This window comes from Accipiter gentilis, chromosome 21, assembly GCF_929443795.1.
Source record: "Accipiter gentilis chromosome 21, bAccGen1.1, whole genome shotgun sequence".
Classification (NCBI taxonomy): Eukaryota; Metazoa; Chordata; class Aves; order Accipitriformes; family Accipitridae; genus Astur; species Astur gentilis.
This window is the reverse complement of record NC_064900.1, coordinates 4,130,999-4,153,740: the sequence shown is the minus strand read 5'-3', so window position 1 is coordinate 4,153,740 and position 22,742 is coordinate 4,130,999. Positions and strand designations below refer to the sequence as shown.

Here is a 22,742-nt window from a genome sequence, read left to right as displayed (position 1 = left end):
TTAGGGTCGGGGCGGCGGCTGTGGGTTGAGAGAGGAGAAAGGCCGCGGTACGGCTCGGCGGCCGCCCCCAGTCCGCGGACTACAACTCCCAGCATGCCCCGCGGGGAGCTCAGCCCGGCTGGTCTCCGCCCTGCCCCGCTTTGCATGCTGGGAGTTGTAGTCTCGGCGGAAGGCGGGCGAACGGCGCCGGGGGCGGGGCGGCCGCCGGACGGTTGGGTCGAAACGAAACGCGGCGTCGGGCTGGGGGGGGGGGGGGGGGAGCGGTAGGCCGGGCTGCTGGGAGCCTCTGGGAGGCGGTTACAGCTGAGCATTCCCCCCCCCCCCCCCGCCCCGCCTTAGGTGGGCCGTCCCGCCGGGCCGCACCGGCCGCCCGCCGCTCGGTCGCCAGTCGGTGGGTTCTGTCAGCGGGCGCGTTTCCCGCCGTCGCCTCTGCCTCAGGGAGCCTGTCCGGCCGGGGTAGGCGTCAGGGTGTGTCGCCGCCGCGGTTCTTCTGCCGTGAGGTGGCCTTGAGGGGCTGCTTCTACTCCCGCAGCCCGCCGTGAGGAGGTGGTAGCGGGAAGGGGTGGGTTGGCGCCGAGCCGCCTGACGAAGCTGTGGTGGAAGAGCGGGCTGCCGCCTCGGAGAGTGTGAGGAGGAGGAGGAGGTGGAAGAAGAGGCGGCCTGGTGTGCCCAGCGATGTAGCCCTGAACGTAGAACAGCAGCTTGTGGAAGGCGGTTAAAACTCCTCACCGGTCTGGTTCCAGAGCATGGGCTAAAAGCTATGTCCCTCTCTCGTGTCGAAAATCCTTGCTTTCTGCTGTTTCTGTTTGTCTTCCAAGCCATATTTATCCTGATCCTCTACCGAGGTGGGCCTTCGAATGTGTTGCGTGGGTTTTTAGACTCGCATCAGGTTCTGGATTACTCCAAAACTCATGATGTGTATACAAACCTCAGCTTGTTCACCCAAGCTCCCGATGAAGAAGCTATGCCGTACTGCTCAGCACAGTCACCGATATTTGGTAGGTATGAACCGGTAAGTGCTTGAAATAACTGCTTTGGTGCGTGATAACGTTGAACACTTTGCAAGTTGTACGTTTTTCAAACTTTCCCACTTTTTTAAACTGGTATCCTGATGTAATACTTACTCTGGCAAAACTTTCTTGTGTTAATTAACTCATTTTTATTGGTTATCCGAGGAAAAGTATTTTACTGATCTAAAACCTGACAATATTAAGGATTTGGCTATATAGAGATTGTAGAAGGAGTGAAAACAGCGCATGGTCTTAATACCAAGTTAGTAACACTTTTTTGTTGTTGTTCTTGGCGGTCCTGTATAAAATATGCCAAAGCTTGTGCTTTGGTAAGTGCATAGTTTTGACCTCTGACTCACTGTAACTTCTGGGTTCTTCGTCTCAGCCTTATATCAAGCTCATAGTTCGATATAAATTGATTAACTGATTAAGTTGGCTTTAAATATCGTTTGTATGAGCATGTAGCTTGGCACCTTGCTCTTCGTGGTGATCTTTTTGGTCTATGATTGTTTCACATCCTTTAGACTTAGAAACTTCTCCCTTAAAGTCTGGTCGCAGGTTAATTTGTATTTACACTAGGACCAAATTAAAGCTGATCCTAGAGGCAGCATTCATCCAGCTACTGCATTACTAGAACAGTTGGGAAACTTTAAGTAAATACAGAGTCACACCTGTAAAGCATGCTTGTTGATAGTAAAGTGGTGCATCTCCGGTAATAGTGAATCAGTTCGACTGAGCCACCCAAGAATGGATGAGTTCTGTAAGCATGTGCTTACAGCTGGTTTGGGGACACCTGCTTCTTAGAGTACTGTGTAGTAAGTTACCCTCATCTGGTTTTCCATACTACACAGGTTTCTGCATGTGTAAGTCTTGCATATAACTAGTCTTGGAGCACTACTTAGTAGTTGTCCTGCTGTTCTAGGAAAGCTGATCACCACATGTGGAGAACAGTTAAGAGCAAATGGCTGACCTTGGTTCACAGGTGGAAGTATTGTGGAAAGTCAATGCTGTGGTTACTCTTGTGTTGAGTTGCTTAATTCAGTTAGAGAACTCTGCTGGGATGCTTTGGATGAGCCTTTTTAGACTGCAGTCTTCATAACGATGCTTGTACTTCTAGGAAGTTTTCTTTCTTCCTCTGTTGCTGAAGTTAAATGAAATACATGCAATATGTATGATGAAATTGTATGATAACTTTTGGGTATATGCCTCAGCATTTCCCTTGGAAACAGCTCTACTAAGTAACTACTGACATACTAATAGGACAGACCCTTTTTGCACAGGTGCCAGTTCTAATGGTCTCAGTTAGTCTCTGTTCATCACTAGGTACAGCCCATTGGTTCCTTTGGGAAGCTACAATTCTGTGTTTCTGACTTAATTGTTTTATTTGAAAAAGAACAGCAGAAATGTGCCTGTACCCTGCTTGACTCTTTTCAGGACAGCGGATTCTCATCAGTAGTGGAGACAAATAATAAAGCTTTGGTCTCAAAAAAAACCCACCACAAACCACCAACAAAAACGAAGAACCCCACCAAAAAAAACACCAAATCCAAAACTAGGTGCAATTCTGTGCAGCTTGCAGGCAAACCATCAGATAAGCAAGAGTAGTGACGTATATAGAGGAGGCAGACGCAGGGTAAAATTACACCAGTCAATGCTCTTAGAGCTGTGAAGTCTTTTTAAGACCTCTTCTTCTGCCCATCCCTGAGAGTGCTGAGAACAGAGGGGATTGGCCTGTATGTCATACTTTGAAGCTAAAATGAGAATGTAGTGTTACTTATAGACAGAAACAAACAGTAAGTTCACTGGGAGAAAAAAAAGAAAACAAAGCAAAGTAATTGTGGAAGTTTTGCTGCATAAATTTAGAGTTGAGCATATGAAGCATTGTTGCTGTGAAGCACAAATTATTTGGAGTATTGGTGCAGATTCAGCTTAAGAAAAATGAGCAGTCTGCTACAACTTAACTTTTACTCAGTGATATTCCCCTTTAAATATGAAGTAAATTATTCCTCCTGGTATTACTATATACCAGCCTCTTCTGGGTGATTTGGGTTTTTTTAACCTGAGAAATGCATGCTGCTCTGCAAGGTAGTTGCCCTTTGTTTTGTATGTGATGGGCACATATGAATAGATGTATAAATACTTTACAAATATCTTCATTGGTTGTTATCGTCTTCTCTCGTGGGACTGATCTCTCTTGGAAGCGTTATATCAGAGATAACAATGTCTTTTAATTTTAATTTCATAAATTCCATTAAATGAGATTTCAAATCAATTCTTGAGGACTCCAATCTCCAATTCAGAGCTGGTAATAAGTCACTGTGTCCACTCTAAAGTGTGTTAAAGTCGCTGGAAGAATGCCAAATGGCTTAAATGGTTTCTTCATCAGGGCTTTTATGAAGTGCAGCACTTTTTCCACTTATGTATATAGTAGATCATTTCAATAACTGTTGGAATGTAAGATTAGCTTGCAGTTCATCTGTCTTTTTCCTACCTCCTGAATCTACAGCATCTTGGTTCTTCCAGGGCTGTGAAGCAGGAAAGTGTAATTGCTAAACACCTCTGCCTTGGATGAACTAGGCGCTTGCTGACTAATGTTACTTTTTTAATGCTTAGTGGTGTCCATTGAATCTTTCGTGACCAACAACTTGAAAAGCATTGTACTAGATATTCAGTGTCTTCATTAATATTGTGAATAAATTAGTCAAAGGTGAATAAATTACTAAAAGGTTGAAGTTTCTACACAAATATCCAGTTGCCTGTTTCTTCCTCCTTTGTTTTTGGAAAAAGCAAAGTGTTTATATGCTAAGTTATATGCAAAACTTAACAAAGTAGCATTTAAATTCAAAATCTGACTTTCTCACATTGCATGCAAGATGTGTTGTTTTGGTTCATCTTTTCCTCTTACCAGGAAGTAGCTTGATGGTAGAAGACGCAGATTTAAAGAGGTACCTTACTTTATGCATGGTATGTGCTGAATGAGTTGCTTTGGCCCTTGAGGACTTTAATAGTTGAAAGTTCTGACTGTAACTCCGCTGTTTATCATTTGCTCATGTTAAGGAAGAATTTTTTTTTCAAGCCCTTCTTATAGTAGTTACTGCCTTTCACTCCCATCTGTCATAACCTTTTAATGAGTGTGACCATCTGTTGTGGTAATGAGTAGCTCCTGCTACATTTTCTGAGGGATACTCTTCTGCTAGTTTCTTCTCTCAGATTTAAAGAGAAGTAAAAAGGTGGTAATGCTGAGACTTATTTTCAGCTGTAGTTGAGGCAGCCTTGTATTCTGTCATTAGAAACTGGTGCTTAAATTAAGGCTATTGGTCTGGTGTTTTTTTTTACCTATCATTCAAACAGTGGTAAAATCATACAAATATGACTTTATTAATGTAGTGTGTGGTGCTGCACTTTCTCAGTGAGGTATTCATCCATGGTACTGTTACCGTTCGTTTAGCTTTTGTAAGTTCTGCTTATTCTGGTTGAACTCAGTAATTATAGCTGCTAACTCTAAATGTGTAGCAAGTTGTTTAGAAATCATATAGTTTCTTTCTTAAGATGGGACAGATCTGGTCAAAATCAATAGATCCCCCGATAGTCAATTATGTTGCCTAGAAAGTAAAGCAAGCAGGGAGTATGCTGTCACTGGCACCAGCTAACAATACAGACGGGGAATCGCGAGTTTTAACTCTACACACTAAAGTTTCATATTAATTAAACACCCTGCGTGTGATGGTACAGGCACAGAAAGAGCTTAGGAACCAGGCTACGGAGAAGTTGCTTGGACGTGCCAGGGTGTTGATTCTGTACCTTGTCTGAATTGGGATCCTGTGCTTTCTAGAACATCTAAGACAGGGTTTTCCTCCTTTCCCAAAGCTGTGCGTTAGCAGTTTTGTTTTTCCCTATTTGGTACAGCCTGCAATGGTTCTGTTCACATCTGGGATTTAATTGGATTACAGTGCATTAGCCTTTTGTTAGTTGGGCAGGAAGGAGATCCGAGAGCCAGAATTTAGCTTGTAGCAAAGGATGTAGGGCAGCCAGAGTTTTGGGGCTATGTCACAGACTAACTTTTTTTTCTGTGTTTCCTTGGCGTATACTAGATTGAATTTCTGAGCTGAGTTTGAGGTATGGAGCCAGGCAGGTTGGGAGAACATGGCATCTTGAAAAACCTGAAAAGTGCAAATTTTACCCTCATGAATCGTATGCTTGGGTATGGAAGGAGGCAACAGAAGTGAAACTATTGCACATTATCTTACTCATGCCCTTAAGTCTAAATTTAGATTTCATTTTTTTGGAATTTAAGGATTATCGCTACAAAATCTTACTCTGCAATACAAAGAGCCCCAATTGCTTTATAGGAAACAAAACCGTGCTTTTGTGGGAGAACAAATGGGATTAATTCTCTTTTTTACACCTTCCTTGGAGCAATGATCTGTAGTTGAAATCCAATCTGAATGTAACATTTCTTTAGCAAGCTCCAGTTGTCATCAAATCAGTGGTTAATGGTGCTTTAGTTAAAAGATCTGATAATCAGGCAGTTCATAAATCTAAAAAGCAACATAAACTACAGGTTAAAAACAATGTTGGACTGAAACGTGGTGGTCTTAAAGGCAGAAAAGGAAACTGTCTGCACAGAAGTAGGTAATAACATCATAAAATGTTAATCATAAGTGTGACCTAGATTCATGGGCCCACAACATGATTCTCTGAAGAGCTGCTCTTCTGTTTCGGGTACAAAGGTATAGCAATGCACTCCAGTTTCCTACTGGGGGTAACACAGTCAAAATCAAATACCCCCTGCATTTCAGATACTTGGGGAAGGACTGAAAAGTGATACTTGAGAGTCAGCTATTGCAAGATCTTGCTGACAAGCAAAATTCAGGTTTTCCTTTTAAAAACAAACAAGCAAAAGCCAACCAACCAACAAAAACAAACCATGAAGTGGGATTCACAGTGGCTAGACCTTTTTGACAGCACGAGGAATGGGGTCAGTGCTTGTTCAGACCAACCTTCAGGAAATGCCATTATGTGTGTTCCTTGAGGAAGAAAAGGACACACTTATTGAGTATCGGTTTGCCTATCACAAATGTGAGGTATACCAACATCCACATACTAGCAAAATGTTTCCCAATTCTGAATGGACAGCTTGAATCTTATGCCAAATTTAGTCCCTAAGCCTTGTTAGTGCTCAAAAAACCCCAACCCCCCAAACCAGCGGAGGAATGTTGCTTTCTTCTGTGTCAGTTAAACAGGATGTGGGTGAACGCAGGCTCAATTTTCTTCGTTAGAATTGTAGCAGAGACTCGAATGCAAAATGGGCTGGAAGAAGTATCTTCTGGACTCACCTGCGTAAATACTTAATTAGATGTAAGACACACCCATACCTTTCCCTGCTCAAATGAAAGCTAGAAACACCAGGCCTAAATATTTGCTCTTTCTCTCTCAGGCTTCATTATCAGAAGTTTTTTGAGAGAATAATTTATTTCAGTGGTTTATGAGGGAGTCTGATTTCCAAGATACTGAAAACTTAATCTTTAAGACAGCCATAGCAATAACTGTGAGCTTGGAAGGAAAAGAAAATCTTATTTGTAGCTATTTAAAAACCAACAACAACAATAAAACCCCAACAAGTTGCCTCACAGGCTTCTGGTGCAAAAAAATATTTTGTCTTTGGGTAGCATGGCCTGCAGAGAATTGTTGGTCCTACTTAAAACTGTCATTTGAAATTGTCACCTTTTAATTGTGATTTAGGTGAAGGTTTCTTCCTTGTTCATTTAAGTCATAGATTTTAATCTTGTTCTGCATTTGTGCTTTATTTTCTTAGAAATTGACAGTGGTGGGAAACCACTAAGACACACTGGTCTGTGTATAAATATAACTCTTCTGCCAGTTCTGGAATCTTTTTTCACTACCCAGAAGGGCAGGCATTTAAATAATTGTAGAATTTGTTTATTCCTACTGTAACAATATGAGACTTGTGTTAAAATTGTGATTGACGCTTTATATTAATTCTTTCTTACTTGTGACTTGTCAAACTTTTTCCATCTGAAGAATGGAAGAATTCATATAAAAACACAGATTTTTTAATATTTTTTTTTATTAGATAAAAACTGTTGAACATACCCAGTATGTTTTGTATTTAAAATTGAGGTGCTGAGTAGAGGAACTGTCATACATAGTTTCTTTTGCTACCCTGTGCCTGTTCCTGAAAATGTAACATCTCTCTTCTTCCTTCTCATTTCTGTCATCTGATTTTCCCAAAACTTTGAAGTACTGCCCGCTTATCACAGCGTATATAATTAAATTATATAGCCAATACAGATCTTGTGGCATGTGATTATAAAATCAACTTGAAACTTTTTTTAAGATAAAGCTAACATTTCCTAAAGCATTTGTATTCATCCAGGCTTTAAACTATTTCTCCCCCAACCTGCTGAATATTCTTTTGGACATCTTTGTCCTAGAATCTCCTCTGAAAGAGGCTTGGAGACTTTCTCCATATGGGTGGTAAAAGCAGATACGTCTGTTCATCTTGATTCCTTTTCAGTGCTATTCTTACAGTGAATACATTTATTCAAGGATCCCATCTAAGCAACACAAGACAGGAGGTTTGCTTGTGTAGTAGGGAGCCAATACCAGGAAAAAGCAAGCTGTGCAGGAGCTTGGTGAGACTTGCTGGCTGTGCTGGGACTCGGGATGCCTCTGGCAGGATGAGTGCTGTCCTGGTGCTGAGCCCGGCACCCCTCGGTGTGGAGCTGTGGGGAGGTGACCAGCAGGCAGTGGTGGAATTCATGATGTGGGCACATCTGCTTGGTGGTGTTAACTGTTCTGTGGTGGGGCTGGTGTCTTCAGTAGTAAACATATATATAGGTTTGAATGAAGGTTGAGAAACATCACTGATCTTTTTCTTTTTCTTTTTTTCTGTCTCTCCTTACAGTTGGTCCATTAACCATCACCTTCAGGGTGCTCCCTAGTGAAAAAATGATCATCAAAAAAAATCCTTTTGTTCAGTCGGGTGGCCGCTACAGGCCACCTCACTGCTTGGCCCGCTACAAATCGGCCATCCTTGTAGCATACAAGAACCAGGAGAAGTACCTTCACCATCTTCTCTACTATATTCATCCTTTCTTGCAGCGCCAGCAGCTCAGTTACAGTATCTACTTGATTCAGCAGGTAAATCTAAATCACATGTGCCTGATGGTGTAGCTGAACTTCCCAGTTAAGGGTTAGGTTCTGAACAAGAAATGGGAATCTTCTAATGTGGAAGTACCATTCAACGCATGGGTTTAGAGCAGGTTGGTTATGTGCTGTCCCATCTCCATGGCTGCTAATGATTGATATGTCATACCACTTGTTAAGATCATCATCCTGCTATTGATTTGTTCTGCCTTTTTTTTTTCTTCTAGAGGGATAAAGTTGTCATTAAGTGGTAACTTGTATTTTCAGCTGTTCAAGAGTTGGATGTGGTTTGTCTTGTAGCTTGTCAGTGTGGCTACTGAGCAAAACTGTTGAGACTAAATGCTAAAGTGAAATTGGCTATTTTTAGTCTGTATCAGATAAAAACATCTGGCTTGACTCTGCTGTGGGGCAGGCCTATGCAGTTCAAACAGCCGTTTTGAACTGACGTGGACTGGTGTTGGAAAAGATCAGTGGTGTGAGAGCACGTTTTTGATTCATTAATTGAAACTGATGGTTGATTGGGAGGGAGGAGAAGCTTTTTTTTTGACCCAGATCTTTTTTTTCTTTTTTTTTTTTTCCTCATTTCTAAGCTTTAATAAGCAGTAGTCAGGGCAAAAGTGTTGATGTGCAGATGTACAGCTAAGGATTGACTTACTGGTCTCCTAAAAGTCAGCCTTCTTCAGGAGCCTGCGGTATATAGCACCTGACACAGCAAAGCTCACAATTGCTGAGAATATTGTGAAGAGAATGGATGAAAGTTTTAAGAGTCTGGGGCATGGAATTTGTAGCCAGTATTGATTCATTCCAGTGTCATTCATTTGAATAAGGCTTTTTGACTAACATAAATTTTAATCGAGTTATCCTCTTTGTTGTTTTGGTGAAGAAATGTAGGTTTTCTTTTCCAGGTGGGGAATGGTACATTTAACCGAGCAAAGCTGCTTAATGTTGGCGTCCGGGAAGCCCTGAAGGATGAAGACTGGGACTGCCTTCTTCTGCACGATGTCGACCTAGTACCTGAGAATGATTATAATCTCTATGTTTGCGATGAATACTATCCCAAGCATATGGCTAGTGCCATGGATAAGTTTCAGTACACGTAAGTGCCCCCATGTGCTTTGGATGTACGTATCCCAACTTGTTCACTTTCTGCATAGCAAGTATTGAATGGGGACAGTGAAAGATACAACCTTTAAGAGGTTTTCTGTTAGTTTTGCAGTAGTGACTTCACCAGAAAAGGGTATTCTTGCCTTCAGTATTGAAGCTTTTTTTTTTTTCTCTTTCTCTTTTAGTCTGCCATATAAGTCCTTTTTCGGGGGTGTATCTGCTCTGACTCCAGAACATTACATGAAGATGAATGGGTTTCCAAACACATACTGGGGCAGTGGTGGTGAAAATGACGACATTGCTACAAGGTACTAATGCACAGGACAGGCTCAAAATAGAAGGGAGCTGGCTAGTTAAACACGTAGCATTACTCTAAGAAAGGAACTAAGATGTTCCTTAACATGCTTGCAGTATCATTATAATCCAGAATGCTGTTGGCATTGGGAATGGTTAATGTCAGAAGATGTTCAGAATATATGAATCCACCCATTGTGTGCTGGGAGGACAGAATGTTACTTCACATCCTTGCGCCTTCACTCGCTCTGGAGTGCACCCAAGGGATTATAACCGCCCGTGGTTGACAAGTGACTCCACTGACATTAACAGCCCCAAGGGAAGGGAGGAATCTGCAAGCTTGACAAATAAGAAAACCAAGAAGGTACTTACTAATTTTCAGACAGTTGGGAACGTAAGTTATGTTAAGGGCATCTAGGTTGCTCCAAGTATTAGCTAATCACCAATATGTGGATTAAGGAACACAAGGAATTCTAACTTCTGTCTTCAGTGCTGGGTGATGGAGAAGCCTGTGTACTACTGTGAGTCAGTGACAGCAAGATCTGATGTTTTTTCTTATGCTTGAGTTGCCATGGCAGCAGCATGCTATAGAAGTGAATACAATGAGTTTAGTTCCAGGTACTCCGCCTAATGCAAATTCTTCAAGTACAAAATCATAGCTGTAGCTTCTTTATTCAGCTTTGTAGTTGCACTGTGCACCTTCATCATCCTGCATTGAGGCAAGCTCACGGGCAGTTCATAAAACTAAACTGATGATAAAGGCCTTGTGTGTTTTTTGGTCTTGCACAGCATGACAAGTTACACAGTTTCAGTGGAATGTTGTATTTGAGGACCGCAGGAGTTTTTACAAAGCACTATTCTGGGAATTGAAAGTCAGATTTTCTAACATACAATTCCTCTTTTTCCTTTCAGAGAAACCTAACTAAAAGGGTGTATGATTGTTTAGAGATTCAGCATTTACTAAAGGAATAGAATGCCAGGAAAATAGATTTTTTTACGTCAAACACTACAATGCTGGGTCTATTCAGCTGTTCTTAGTACAGCTTAGGCATCTGTTGGGGTTTTCAGTACCTGTGGTAGTCATGCCAGTTATGCACAGGAACGTTCTTCCTTACAGAAATCTCCTAAGGCAAGTAGGTTATGTAGATCCCAAAATAGCCCTTTCTTGAAGGGATGTAAATCATGTGTCATTTCTCTGAAAACTTATGCTAATGATTAGCAGTGTTCTGGCCCATAGGTACATGGAGGCCATGGACAGTGCCTGCTCATGATTTAATCACACACTGACGTCTCAACCTGGAGAAATTAGGAATGGGCTGACTGTTTTTGAGTAGCTAGGTTGATGCACCTACTGGGACTTGGATTTTAGGAGGTGCTCAAGCACTTCTTACCATGTAGCAACAAAATTAATTAGTATTTGAAATTTGACATTGAAATGTCAAAAACCCCTATCCTGTGTAAAGATTTTTTTGCTGGGATACTGCTTATTAAAGCAGAGTTAGTGAAAAAACATGCTGACTGCTATTTATATTGTACAGTACTGCAGCCTGATAACTATTAGTCCTAGCAAACACCAGGATCTACCTTTTATTAGAAGAAAATACTAATTGGAACCACTTACGTGTTAACATTATCAACTACAGGAAAGTGTTGGTTTTTTCTTAACAGTAAATGAATGTATTAACTGTTTCATAATATGCTTTTAGTTTAATCTTGCAATGCAAAATCTGTAACAGCAAAGCTAGTTTAGTGTTCTTGCTTTTTCTTGTCTTTTTGACTGAATGTGCAATAAGCTTATGTTCAGAAAACAAGAAACCTTGTCTAAAACTCAATCTGAAATAATAGTATGTCATACTGTCAGTGAAGTGTTGTAATCATTTGATGGCTCTAGACTAGCAAATATTTTCAGTTCTGTAGCCTCTTTCAGCTTTTTAATATTCCTGCTTCAGTGCAGCTTGCTGCTGTACCAGATCTCCGTGGAAGGCAATCACATGTTGCAAATGTGCAGGTTAGATAACTGCAGTTGAGCAAACATTGATTCTTACATTCACAGGAATTTTCTCTGTGTAAGAAAGAGCTGCCCTGTGATAACAGAGGTTTGCTAGCCCTAGCACTATTACAGGCACTTTGGTAAACTAACACAGATGCCATCAGCAACGAGTTGCTTGAAAGTCACTCAGAATGCTGTTTTTAGGAGCTCTGTTCTGGAATTCTAAGCCTTCAGTTCACTTTTATCTAACTGTCCTGCAGCTGAGCAGCTCACATTTGTTTGTCTGGTGCCTGTATTTATCACTAATCTCTTATGAAGCCAGTCCTCTAATCAGGCCAACTGAATGAACGGCACTTCTCAAAGAACAGAGAGAGGCTTAATCTGGATCTGAAACTCAGGACTGGCTTCCTTTCAGAAACTGCAAGTTTGGTGGTTTGTTGGGTTTTTTGGTTTTTTTTTTTTTTTTTAAAGTTTAGGTGATGGACGTCTAGGCAGTAAAAGCTCTGCTCTTACAAGGAAGTGAAAATAAAGCCCAACTGTCAGATTCATGGGAATTGCTCTTGAATGCTCTGTATGCTGCTGTTCTTTCCCTGCTTGCTATAATCCTCTTTGTACCCTGTTGAAGCATACTGCAGCTGGGAGCTTTCTAGCCCAAGCCCGGTTAGAACCTGCTAGAGAAGATAATGCGGCACTGTGGTGGTGTTAAACTTTGCTCCCTTTGGCTTCTGCATTTTGCTTTGATTGCATTAACACCGAAAATGATCTCTGACTTTGAACTTCCCTATAACTAAGCCTAGAAATGGCATCTTTATGCCTAAGCAAACATTTTTTTTTTGTTGTTTTAAAGGATTCAGCTAGCAGGAATGAAAATAGTCCGGACATCACCTCACCTTGGACGCTACAAAGTGATGGACTACAATGAAGAGACAGAGACTCAAGAGCCTTGGAGAAGGTAAGTGTTTGGGGGGAGCAGTTAGGAAGCTGCTCTGAGCCTTGTGGCAGGTTGACTGTTACCATCGTCTTCCTCAGAACAGGCAGTAAGTACACCTAATGCCACTGCTTGTTTTTCTGCTTTAATGTGGCCATTTAAAGAAGGCTCCCAGTCAGTTTCAGCTAAATCATTCTGTATCTGTCTCTGCATTTGAAGGGTTCCTCCCAGTTTCCTACTGTTAAGGACATGTGCTAGCTAGGAAGCTGACACATATCAGACTTAAGCATCAAATTATTCGGGGAATAAAACTTAAAAAAAACCCCACCAGTGCCTGCCTTGTAAATGGGTAGAGCTCAGTTTGAGGAGGCACTTTGCTACAACTTCCCTGTAATAAAAACTTGTTCTTCAATTGGTGTGGATTTACAATGTACCATTAAAATAGCAGAAGGTGGTAATCTAGCTTGAAGACATGAGGAAGGTCTGTGAGACCTTAGCAAAGACTCAGTTTTATATAAAAGAGCTGGAGGAGGGTGTTGGGTCAAGTGTGGTGGAGGCTTCTCATACTGACAGTGCAGACTTCCCTCTGTCACCTCAAAACCCAGGTTTCCATAACAACGCTGTCTTAAAACCTACCTACAGCAGCCTATGTACACCACTGCTGCAAGCCTTGGTGTTGCACTCCCAGGTCTCTCTAAGCTGCTGACAGTTTCTTGTTTTTTTTTGTGGACTGTAGTTGCTACCTCCCTTGTCAACCTGTCTGACAGGTTCTAGTCCAAATTGTCCTCCTTGTTTAGAATAGTCAGCATGAACTTACTCTAATCTGTTTAGTCTTATAAAATGCCTTCTCTCTCTAGTGTGTATTATGTGAGAAGAATTTTCTTGGGGCTTTTCTGCTAGCAGTTTTCATCTGCTAAGACCATGCCACCTCTGGAAGACTACTTCTTCTGCAGCTTCAGCTGTAACCATCACCTTTGCTCTATCTAACTGCAGGTATTGTTCCTTTTTCAGGCCTACTTCTCGACACAACACCAGAAAAACATGGAAAGATGATGGAATGAATTCATTGGAGTTCAAGCTCCTTTCCAGGACAAAGCATCCTCTTTATACCAACATCACTGTGGACATTGGATACGTTCCCCCCTTTTCTTAAGAGAATGAAAACAAAACCAGAGTTTGGGCTCAGCGTGGCAGCATGTGTATGGGCATTCAGCCTCTACCTCCTGTTGTGGTGTGGAGTCTGCACCACCTGAGACTAATCCTATTGTCTTTCATGAATTTCACTTTTCTTCTTGCTGTTTTAGAAGAAAAGGCCTTGAGAATAAGGTACGATAGCAAATAAACAGGCTGTGGCTTACTGTAAAAATTGTCAAAGCGCTGGAAAACTTAACTACTGAGCCAGACCCACCTCCCAGCCTTTGGGATCAAGGTCTCCTTGACAGTAAGCTGACCCAAGTTTTCTGGAACTCGTTCCAAAGCTGGATAGCTCTGTGCTGCTTTGTACTGAAGTGTTAATTGGGATGCAAGCCATTCTGTCAGATGGGCTTCTGAAGTGCTGTACTTTGAGAAAGTGTTGAAGCCAGTTACCGTTCTGTAAGTATCTTTTGTGAATTTGAGTAGAATAAATTGAGTAAGGTGTTTGGATTAAGATTTTCTAGAATATTTAATAAGAGTGTAATAAACAAGAAAGTTGCCCTGAAATGAGGCAACACCAGAGCTTAAGTCTTTGTTTTTTCTGGCCTGATGCACCTGTGTTTAAAAGTTTCCCTTGTAGCTGTAACTAACTCGGGCTGAATGGGGCCTGAGACTGTCACCTAGTCTAACCTCCTGCTCAGAGTAGGGAAATTAATCTGGTATTTCAGCTGTTGCTCAAACATTATCTTTCAAGGTTGATCTGTCTTCAAGATAAAACACTAGTTTTCCCTCTAAGTCAGTCAAACATGTCAACAGTGGAGCTGTGACCCTGGCAGGAATGCATTTGTACTTACCTGACTGTGAGACTGACACAGTCTGCCCAAGACCTTGCCCCTTCTGTAATCTTGCTTTCCCTATAAAGTCAGTCAGTAGCACTGCCTACCACATCCAGTTATTTTGCAAGCATGACAGGGTATTTTTGCTTGATTTTTGCCCTGTTCACTGAAAAGCTGCATCTGTCCCACTAACACTTAAGAAATTATTTAAAGCTTTGGTCTTCTCTACAGTTGGACTAATGTGTCAACCAGCTTCAATATTTTACAGTAAACAGAAGTTGCTTTTTGTAATGTAATTAATATATTGTGTCCTAAAAGAAACTCTCTCAAACCTGGCTTCACGTTTACCTGTAAGGGATGCATAACTGACAAGCAGGTGTAAGGACAGTTAAGTATAATGCAGCAAGGAAAGTGAGCTAATTAATTAAGATTTTAGCAGAAATGCTGCAGCATAGTGGAACAGTTAGTTATCCACAGACTTTCACCAGTCTCCTAAAAGAAGAATCACAACTAATAATGGCCTGGGTATGTATACAAATATGCACTCTAAGTGTGCTCCAAAGCATTAAACAACACAGGAATTTCTCTGTGACACACTTGGCCACTGTATTTCCTTCCAGATCTCTCCAGAATAACACGCAGCCTGCAGCCTACTGCAGAACTGAGACTTTCATTTTGCCACAGGACACCTCAGCCATCCTGCAGCAGGGTAAGCTGAGCTCATGAAGGACAAGAGAAGCCTTTTGAATGCAATGGGGTGTATTTATTGTGAGAGTTTTAACATCTCATCCATTACTATTATTGCCCTTCCCTCCCCCATAAGCAGTTTTTCCTCAGGCTGGAAAAAATTAGCCTTTCTCAGCAAGTTTGTAGTTGGTGAAGAATTCTTGTGCTTTTAATGAGAAAAGACTGGCCTGGTCCTTTTGAAGTCATGGCAGTGGTGGCAGTGCTAGGCAGCCTTCCCCCTACAACAAATAGGAAGTTTAAGAATAGTTGCAATAACAAATGTTTTTCCAGGAGAGTTAGTTCAAGTCCTTCCACTGGACCAGCCCAAACAAGGACACTTTTGCAAATGTCCCAGCAGAAAGTCCATAGAAGAATGTGAGGACCTGTTGTCCCTCGGGTCAGTCCATAGCCCCAGTCCTCACAAAAGGAAATGACCAATCAATTAGATGCTGTCAAGAGAAAAAAAATATCTTTCTTCTGTGCTACTGAAGTACTCGTTCAAGCAGAATGACAGGAGTCATCTGCTGTAACAGCAACCACAAATGAGATCTGTTGCCATTTCCTGTAACCTGGGTGGTGCTCACCCTTATGAGATCTTGGGCTGCGTGCTGAAATCCACTGTGATGTTGACATATAAAGGGTTATGTTCCACTGAGAGCAGTTTATATGAACATGAGTTCAGCCCATCTGTTTTCCACGTTCTCGATACCTGACGTAGAAGCTTCATCCTGAGGACAAAGAGGAGAAAAATCTTCATTGACAAGTGTAAGAGAGGAGTTTTGAGCTCTTTCCCACTACTAGTAAACTTGGAGGCAGAGCTAGTGCCTGTCTGTATCTACTGGGAACATAAAGTCATGCTTTTCCTGTCCTCAGCATGGACAATTGGACATGGGGAAAAAAAAAGTCCTTTGGTTTAATCTCTGAAATCATATGCTCAAATCATATCCATGTAACTAACTTTGGAAGTTTCTCAGGAACATCACCCAGTCAGTTCTAGGCAGATCTCGCGTACAGAACGCCAGCTGTGAACAGTGGTGTCGCAGGGCTGTCCCCCACAGCCCTCTGGGTACCACAAAACACCAGTTTTGGCCCCCAGGTGCCTGGCTCCTACCCACACACTAAGACAATGCAAGGTGGAACACTGTTCCTGACTCACCTCTCTCCATTCTCTTCATTGCCATGGTCTCGTTTGTGGAAGATCATAGTGTACCTGGCTACATCAGCAGACGGCCTCACCACTCTCATTTTCTGTATCTCAACCCTGGAAGAAGGAATAGTGCATGAGCAAGATGTCACCTATAAACAAGCTCTTAAGGAAAAAAACCCCAACATTTGAAGACTCATCGCTTGTGGATGCCATGGAAGCAAGCACAGAGAACTGTAGGAAACTCATCTGCATCTCTTCTACAACCCATTTTGCCAGAGCAATGGGGCTCAGGGTTGCGTTTCTGGAGAACAGGTCCAGTAGGGTGGCCTTTCTTTGAACAGAAGCAGGTAGCTACTACAGCAGAAGTCACATAGAGCTTTAAGTACACAGTATACAGCAGAGTACATTTAGATTAGTATTGTCTGGTCTAGTTTGTACTGCCCTGTATTAAGCTAGGAGGTCTGTAGCAAGATTCCACCTGTTTTTCAACAAGTTCATCTCAACTACGGCAGTAAAGCACCTATACTTGATAGTTCTCCAGTTAAAAAAAGAAAAAAGCAAGCTTGTTTTCTTTTTTAACAGGTGGCAGTCAGCTGCAAAATTTTTACTTGTTCACATAAAGAAGAATTTCTTTCCGAGAACAGTGCCAGAAACACTAAACCCCATGCAGACATCAGGCACTTGATTGGAACTTTTGGCCTTAAACGTATCTGTGGAGCACAACAGTTTTGCTCTGTCAGCAGAAAGGGTTAACTTAATGACAATAGAATTAAGGAATAACCCAGGTCTTTGCCAGTCACATCAGCAGCTGAAAAAAAGCAATAGAAAACAGAGAACTGAAGAAACTGAGCTCCTTACAGATTTCCTGTGACTACTTGTAGCAGTAAATTATCAAAAAAATACAACAGATGATCTGAAAAATCTCTTTGTGATCCGCACCTTAGGAAGAGGCCCAAAAGAGACAATCACATTTAGAGAAGCAAAACAGCAGGACCCAAGAGCACTCCGGCCCGAGTTCTTGAAGATACTGAAGGGGATGCTGCCATCTGCCGTCTTTGCGGAGGAAGTCTGCAAGGATCTGTCCGTACAACAACCCACCGAGACAGCAAGCTTCCCATTACCCACCACTGCAACCTCTGTAACCAGCCCCGTCCAAGGTCCACCCGAGAGGGAAAGGCGTGAGCCAAGCCCAGTTGCAGCGTGCACTCCGGGTCATACAAATTGGTTGCCACACCAAGACCTCAGCAGCTGCAAAGTTACGAGGTACCACACACAAGCAAGCATCACTTTTGATTCCAACCATTTGCAAACATTGTAGAGACCCTCAGTAAATCCTGCAGATCTGCACAGCTGCTTCTCTGCTGCCCACAGGAACATTTGAAAGAACACCACTACCACCTTTGCTCATTAACGGTGACACTTCTCAGGAAGCTGGGGAATAAGACAGTACCAAGCTATCCCCTACCACAATAAAAGCCATCTCCCAAGAGGTCACAGGGAAGTTGGTGTCTAGCTAGGGGTGGGGAGGAAAAAATAGTTATGATTAAGAAGGGACAGAAATCCATGTCTCCAGCAGAGATTTTAGATTTCTTGAGGTACAGCTGGCTGATCTGCTGAACTGACACCAAGAAAAAGTTTCATTTGGAAGTTCCTAATTTTAACAGACTTGATTTCACCACTGTAATTATTTACCATCACCAGGGATACGAATTCTATGTAAACAAACATTTAGGGGACATATTTAAGCAACTGAAAAGGATAAACACTTAAGAATAACAGAGCATACCCAAGTTACAAATTGACAGGCTCTGCCAGCAGAGCTTGCAGGGTTGTGCGTTTTTTTCTGTTGGTTTTGGTGGGGTTTTTTTCCCTTCCTTCACTAACAGCAATGCAGGATTAGAGGTTTCTTCCTGGGCAAAAGATCAACATAAAAGTTTTGTTGACTACTTTGTCCCACTAAACCTCTCAAACTATCAAGTTTCTCCTACTTTGACAGGCATGTCTGCAAAACAAGTTTTAACAAGAGCAAAGGGCATATGCATATATATGCAGTCTTTCTAAAACTAAAGTTATTCACTATCTTAACTATAATCAACACCACCTACATACAGACTAAGCCCTGCTTGGACTAAATCATGGGAGTCAATGAGTGCAAAAAACCCAATCCCACCAAAACACTCCCACGCTCTTGCAAAGTATTGGAACACAATACATTTGTGTCTCTGGTTGGCTTGTTTTGTTTTTGTCTCAGCCACACAGTATTTGTATTCTTGCTTCGAAGCCGGTTATAACGGAAATGGCAAGATTGAAGTCTGGCATTTGATTTGCCAAAAAACCAAAACAAAACCAAAAAACACCAAACCACAAAAACCCCCACACCCAACCAACAATGCTGTCAAGAGGAGCAGCAGGTCTCAAGCGTGCCTAACCTTTGCAAAGAGGAAACTGTTCACAGAACTGCATCTGGCACTCCAAACCCCCACTGCAATACTGTTCTGAACTAAAGGCTCCTGTAGTGCTCCACCTTTGGAGACTAGGTGTGAAGTCATGCCAATTTTTTTTTAATTTTTTTTTTTTTTTTTTTAAACCAATTCTTCCACCCTTTAACATCCATTTCCCTCTAGCTTTTTTTTTATATATAAATTATTTATTTTTTACCTGATTCGAAGGTCATCATCTTCTCCACCCCAACCCCAGTACTTGTTAGAGAATCCATTCACCTTGGAAAACTGATCTCTTGTTAGAGCAGTTACACCTCCAAAATATCCCCGGTACCGTAACCTAGAAGTACACAAGAAGAGAGAATGAAGAATTAAAAGTCAAATTCTACCAACAATGAAAGTATCACCCTGAAACTCTGGATCTAGACTTGTCTTTAACAGAGTTCAGGGTACACAAATCCATGAGGTTGGTCTTGTTCTCTTCCTCTTTTCACAGAAAGATGATTTGCTTTAGGCCAGAAAAAGTCAGCTCTGTGAGAACATGGAGCCTTCTTCAGGAGTTTCTCTCTCTCTTTACACAATTCCCCTTGCCAGCCAAAAAGACGCTTCACCTCAAGGACTCTGATGACTAGAAAAGCAACAAAGCTATGCACTAATATAGTGGAAGCTTTGCAATAATGACAGCAAGCCACCATCTATCTTAAGAGCTGAATCTGAAAATCTTGGAATGAAATCAGATCCCAGCAAGGGGGCATGTGGTATGGGATATTGCAGGACCAATTCCAAGGTAAGGTACAGTGCAAGTTACTTAGTAACCTAATGTAATGGAGCTCAGCTCTAAAGGAGATTAATTTCTAACTTCTACCTTCCCTATCCTAGAAACTGCATCTACTTTAAAAAAGGTATTGAGATACCACGCTTATTTATCTTCTTATACCATTTTGCTAATTGCTTTTCACAATACAATACCCTCCTCTTTCTTGGCATTACAACACAGCTTCTACTATGTTGCCACTGCCAGCTTCAGAGGTGATGTGCACATGGCTGCAGATCACATTTTGATTTCTAGATGTATGTGAATCTAAACAGATGGACAAATTGCCAGGGCTAGAAAGTATCCATTATGGCAATTTACATGCCAGACAAGCCTCACAATGACAGCCATCAGTTCCCTTCGCACTCATGGATACATCCCATCAGGTAACATGGTTTTATGGTGTACACCCAGTTCAAGTATTCCTTAACTTGATCCTCCTCTACCAAGGGTAAGTCTTGGTAAGTCCAGACTTTGCCACTGGTATCAGATACCTGGGATTCCTGAAGGCAAATCTTGCCAATAAGGACCAAAGCAGATAAGGCATTGAATATCTTGGCCTTTTTCTTGTCTTTTGTCACCAAGTCCCCTGCCACACAGCAGGTACACGTTTTCCCTAGTCTTCCCAGCAGCTGCTGTACGTGTAGAAGCCCTTCATGTTGCCTTTCATGTTGCTTGCGAGACAACTCCAGAAGGACTTTGGTTTTCCTAACACCATCCCTGCACGCTTAGACTGCATCTTGTGTGTCCTCACAGGTCACCTGACTGCTTCCACTTCTTTCATGCTTCTTTTTTCTGGATTTTTTTTTCCCCTCGGGAGCTCCTCGTTGCTCCATGCAGGCCTCCATTCACCTTTGCCTGACTTTCTGCAGGTGGGAATGGACCATTCTTGAGCATGAAGGAGGCAAGCCCTGAAGATCCACAAGCTCTCCCGAATCCTTCATCTCTCCAGGTTCATCTCCCAAGTGATTCTTCCAAGCAGATCCCTGAACAGGAAGACGGGGGTTGTGATCCTGCTATTCACCTCATTCCCTCCTTGTTTCTGACATTCACATCCCTGACCAGTTCTTCCTTGTTTCCAAGTATAAAGTTTAGCAGAATTAATGCAGAACTTTATGCACCCCATTATTCCCCTCCACCACTGGAGAGGCAGACACGGAAGCAGCCAGAGCTGTAACCAGGACAGTGCTGCCCACTCAACCCTCCTCAGGCAGAGCAGAACTGGCAGGGCCCAGGCATATCTTGCTCCTAGGTGACATCGTCTGCAAAAAATGCACGTCTGTAACACTGTTCAACCACCTCTTGCCTGAGGACAAGAGAATATCAGCTCCTTTGGGATTTTAAATATTGGACTGAAGAAACCATACAATAGAAACAGTCATTAGGAACGGATGTTGTGCTGGTCTCAAGGAAATAGCTTAGCTAAGAGAAAAAGTTTTCCCACCCTTACCTCCAAAGTTTTAATATATAAACCTTTTTTCTAAAGAATCTAAAACTGAGTTGTAGTTTATGTAACTAAACATAAGGTACTTGCTCTCCAAAGGAGCATGGCTGCTAAGATTACCACGCACTGCATCACCATAGAAAATATCCCCCCTGGAAGAAAAAAATAAACAAACAAAAAGCTCCAGGAAACCCACAAACCCCCCACATTCCTGCCCAGGATATTTTGTGTTAATGCAGAACACGTATGACTTCAGTTTTCTCAACCTTGTCTGAGTAACATGTCTCAGTACGCTCACCTCAGCCTAAGCAAAACAGTGAGGTCACCCAACTGGGATTTCAACCTGTGGTCTCAGCTCAGTTTAGGTACCATTCTTGAGCTCAGGCTCTGAATTCCTTCAGACGTACCCAGGAATTCCTTTGGAAGTAGAGCATTATTATCCCCACTTCCCGGATGCATAAACAGAGGCAGCAGACACAGAAAAAGTATGAATCAAATTCAAACCACCAGTGTCCTAGTGAATACTGGTGCAGGGCATTCACAACAAAAACATTTTGTCCGTACTCTTTAAAGCCAAAGCTTAAAGCTGACCTCTAATTAACAGCTCCTTTCCAAAAACAGGAGAAACCTGAGGAAATTAATAGTAAGAAGATCCCTTAGTAAAAGCAAGAATCCATCTGCATGCTTAAGTAAGCAAAACACTTGCAGTTACTAAGGCACAGAAGGTTAAGGAAAGCACCTCAAGCTTTGCGCCATGTTATTAGCCTGGATTCTACACGCCTGTCAATTAACAAAAGCAGCATTTCTGTTGTTTTGGTGCACTAACGATCCTGGAGGCCTCAGTGTTCTCTCTGCAAGACACAGCGCTCCAGAAGCCTGTCATGAGCCTAGTTCATTTGTGCTTGTTCCAGTTTTCACTAAATGACTGGGAAGTGAATATTATTCTGTATAAGAATTTGCACATCCCACCTCTTTCTCATATATTTAACAAAGGAAACCCAGAAGTGAAGCAGAGCTTTACTTCAATGTACTTTGAGATCAGCTTTTGAAAAGCCCACTTCTAATTAATATTTAGACTGACATAAGAGGCAAGTCTTCAAAGAAACAAGTTCAATGAAAACACTCTAAGTCATTAAATTCACCAAGCTCAGAAGCCCTTTTTCTCTGAGGTGGACTGAACCTGACTTTTCACTTTAAATTATTTATATCATACTGGCACTTAGGGTACCCATTTAAAAATCAGAACAATCCTGTATTAGACACTGTCCAGCCAAATAATTAAAGGACGACCCTATCCTTTGGCAAATTCTCATACTTGAGCTCTCAATATTAGCTGTTACCTCTTCAACAGCAAAAGGTAAGGGGCAAGTTTTATTATAGTAAGATCACACCCTCAAATCACAGGACCAGGAGACTGCAAATGCATTTCTAGCTCTGACAGAAGGTCTCTGCACAACCTCTGGCATGTTGCTTTCCTCTCAGAACACCCTCGACCTCACCCCAGGAACCAGAACGATGACAATGATCATTTGTACAGGTGACCACGGGGCGGACTTCAGAGATGTCCGTACAGTTCTCTTTTGTCAGAAGGCACTCCAGAAAGGCAAAGCATTACCACCAGAAACTTGGTGCCAGGAGAGAGGGTAGATACCAGCATATGGCTCCATCAGAAGAGGAACATTATCAGTAACATGGCATTGCCCA

At 42.0% G+C, this 22,742-nt stretch overlaps 2 protein-coding genes across 16 annotated transcripts in view; one reads left to right on the top strand and one right to left on the bottom strand.

The window, feature by feature from the left end:
* The first annotated feature begins 370 nt into the window (after positions 1-370).
* Positions 371-21,908, top strand: LOC126048935 (beta-1,4-galactosyltransferase 3-like). 6 transcript variants are annotated; one of them, XR_007509045.1, is made up of 10 exons: positions 371-998; positions 7,939-8,174; positions 9,086-9,276; positions 9,470-9,592; positions 12,416-12,520; positions 13,508-14,089; positions 15,087-15,175; positions 19,277-19,567; positions 19,660-19,682; positions 20,467-21,908. XR_007509045.1 is itself a non-coding variant. In XM_049824507.1 (6 exons), the coding sequence occupies exons 1-6, from the start codon at positions 761-763 to the stop codon at positions 13,647-13,649; spliced, it is 1,035 nt and encodes a 344-aa protein (XP_049680464.1). In that variant the 5' UTR covers positions 371-760; the 3' UTR covers positions 13,650-14,207. The 6 variants fall into 6 exon arrangements, 3 of the variants coding, with proteins under 3 accessions (XP_049680464.1, XP_049680465.1, XP_049680466.1); XR_007509044.1 differs by lacking the exon at positions 19,660-19,682; XR_007509043.1 differs by lacking the exon at positions 20,467-21,908 and having other exon boundaries at positions 19,277-20,429.
* The window catches only part of B4GALT4 (beta-1,4-galactosyltransferase 4), a 31,835-nt gene continuing 24,312 nt past the window's right edge, over positions 15,220-22,742 (bottom strand). For all 10 annotated transcript variants that reach the window (XM_049824505.1, XM_049824497.1, XM_049824498.1 and 7 more), the window contains 3 exons: positions 18,998-19,120; positions 16,349-16,453; positions 15,220-15,920 (listed from right to left, as the gene is read on the bottom strand). In XM_049824505.1, the coding sequence (XP_049680462.1) occupies positions 15,779-15,920; positions 16,349-16,453; positions 18,998-19,120 (370 nt within the window). In that variant the 3' untranslated portion in view covers positions 15,220-15,778. The remainder of the gene's footprint in view (positions 15,921-16,348; positions 16,454-18,997; positions 19,121-22,742) is intronic.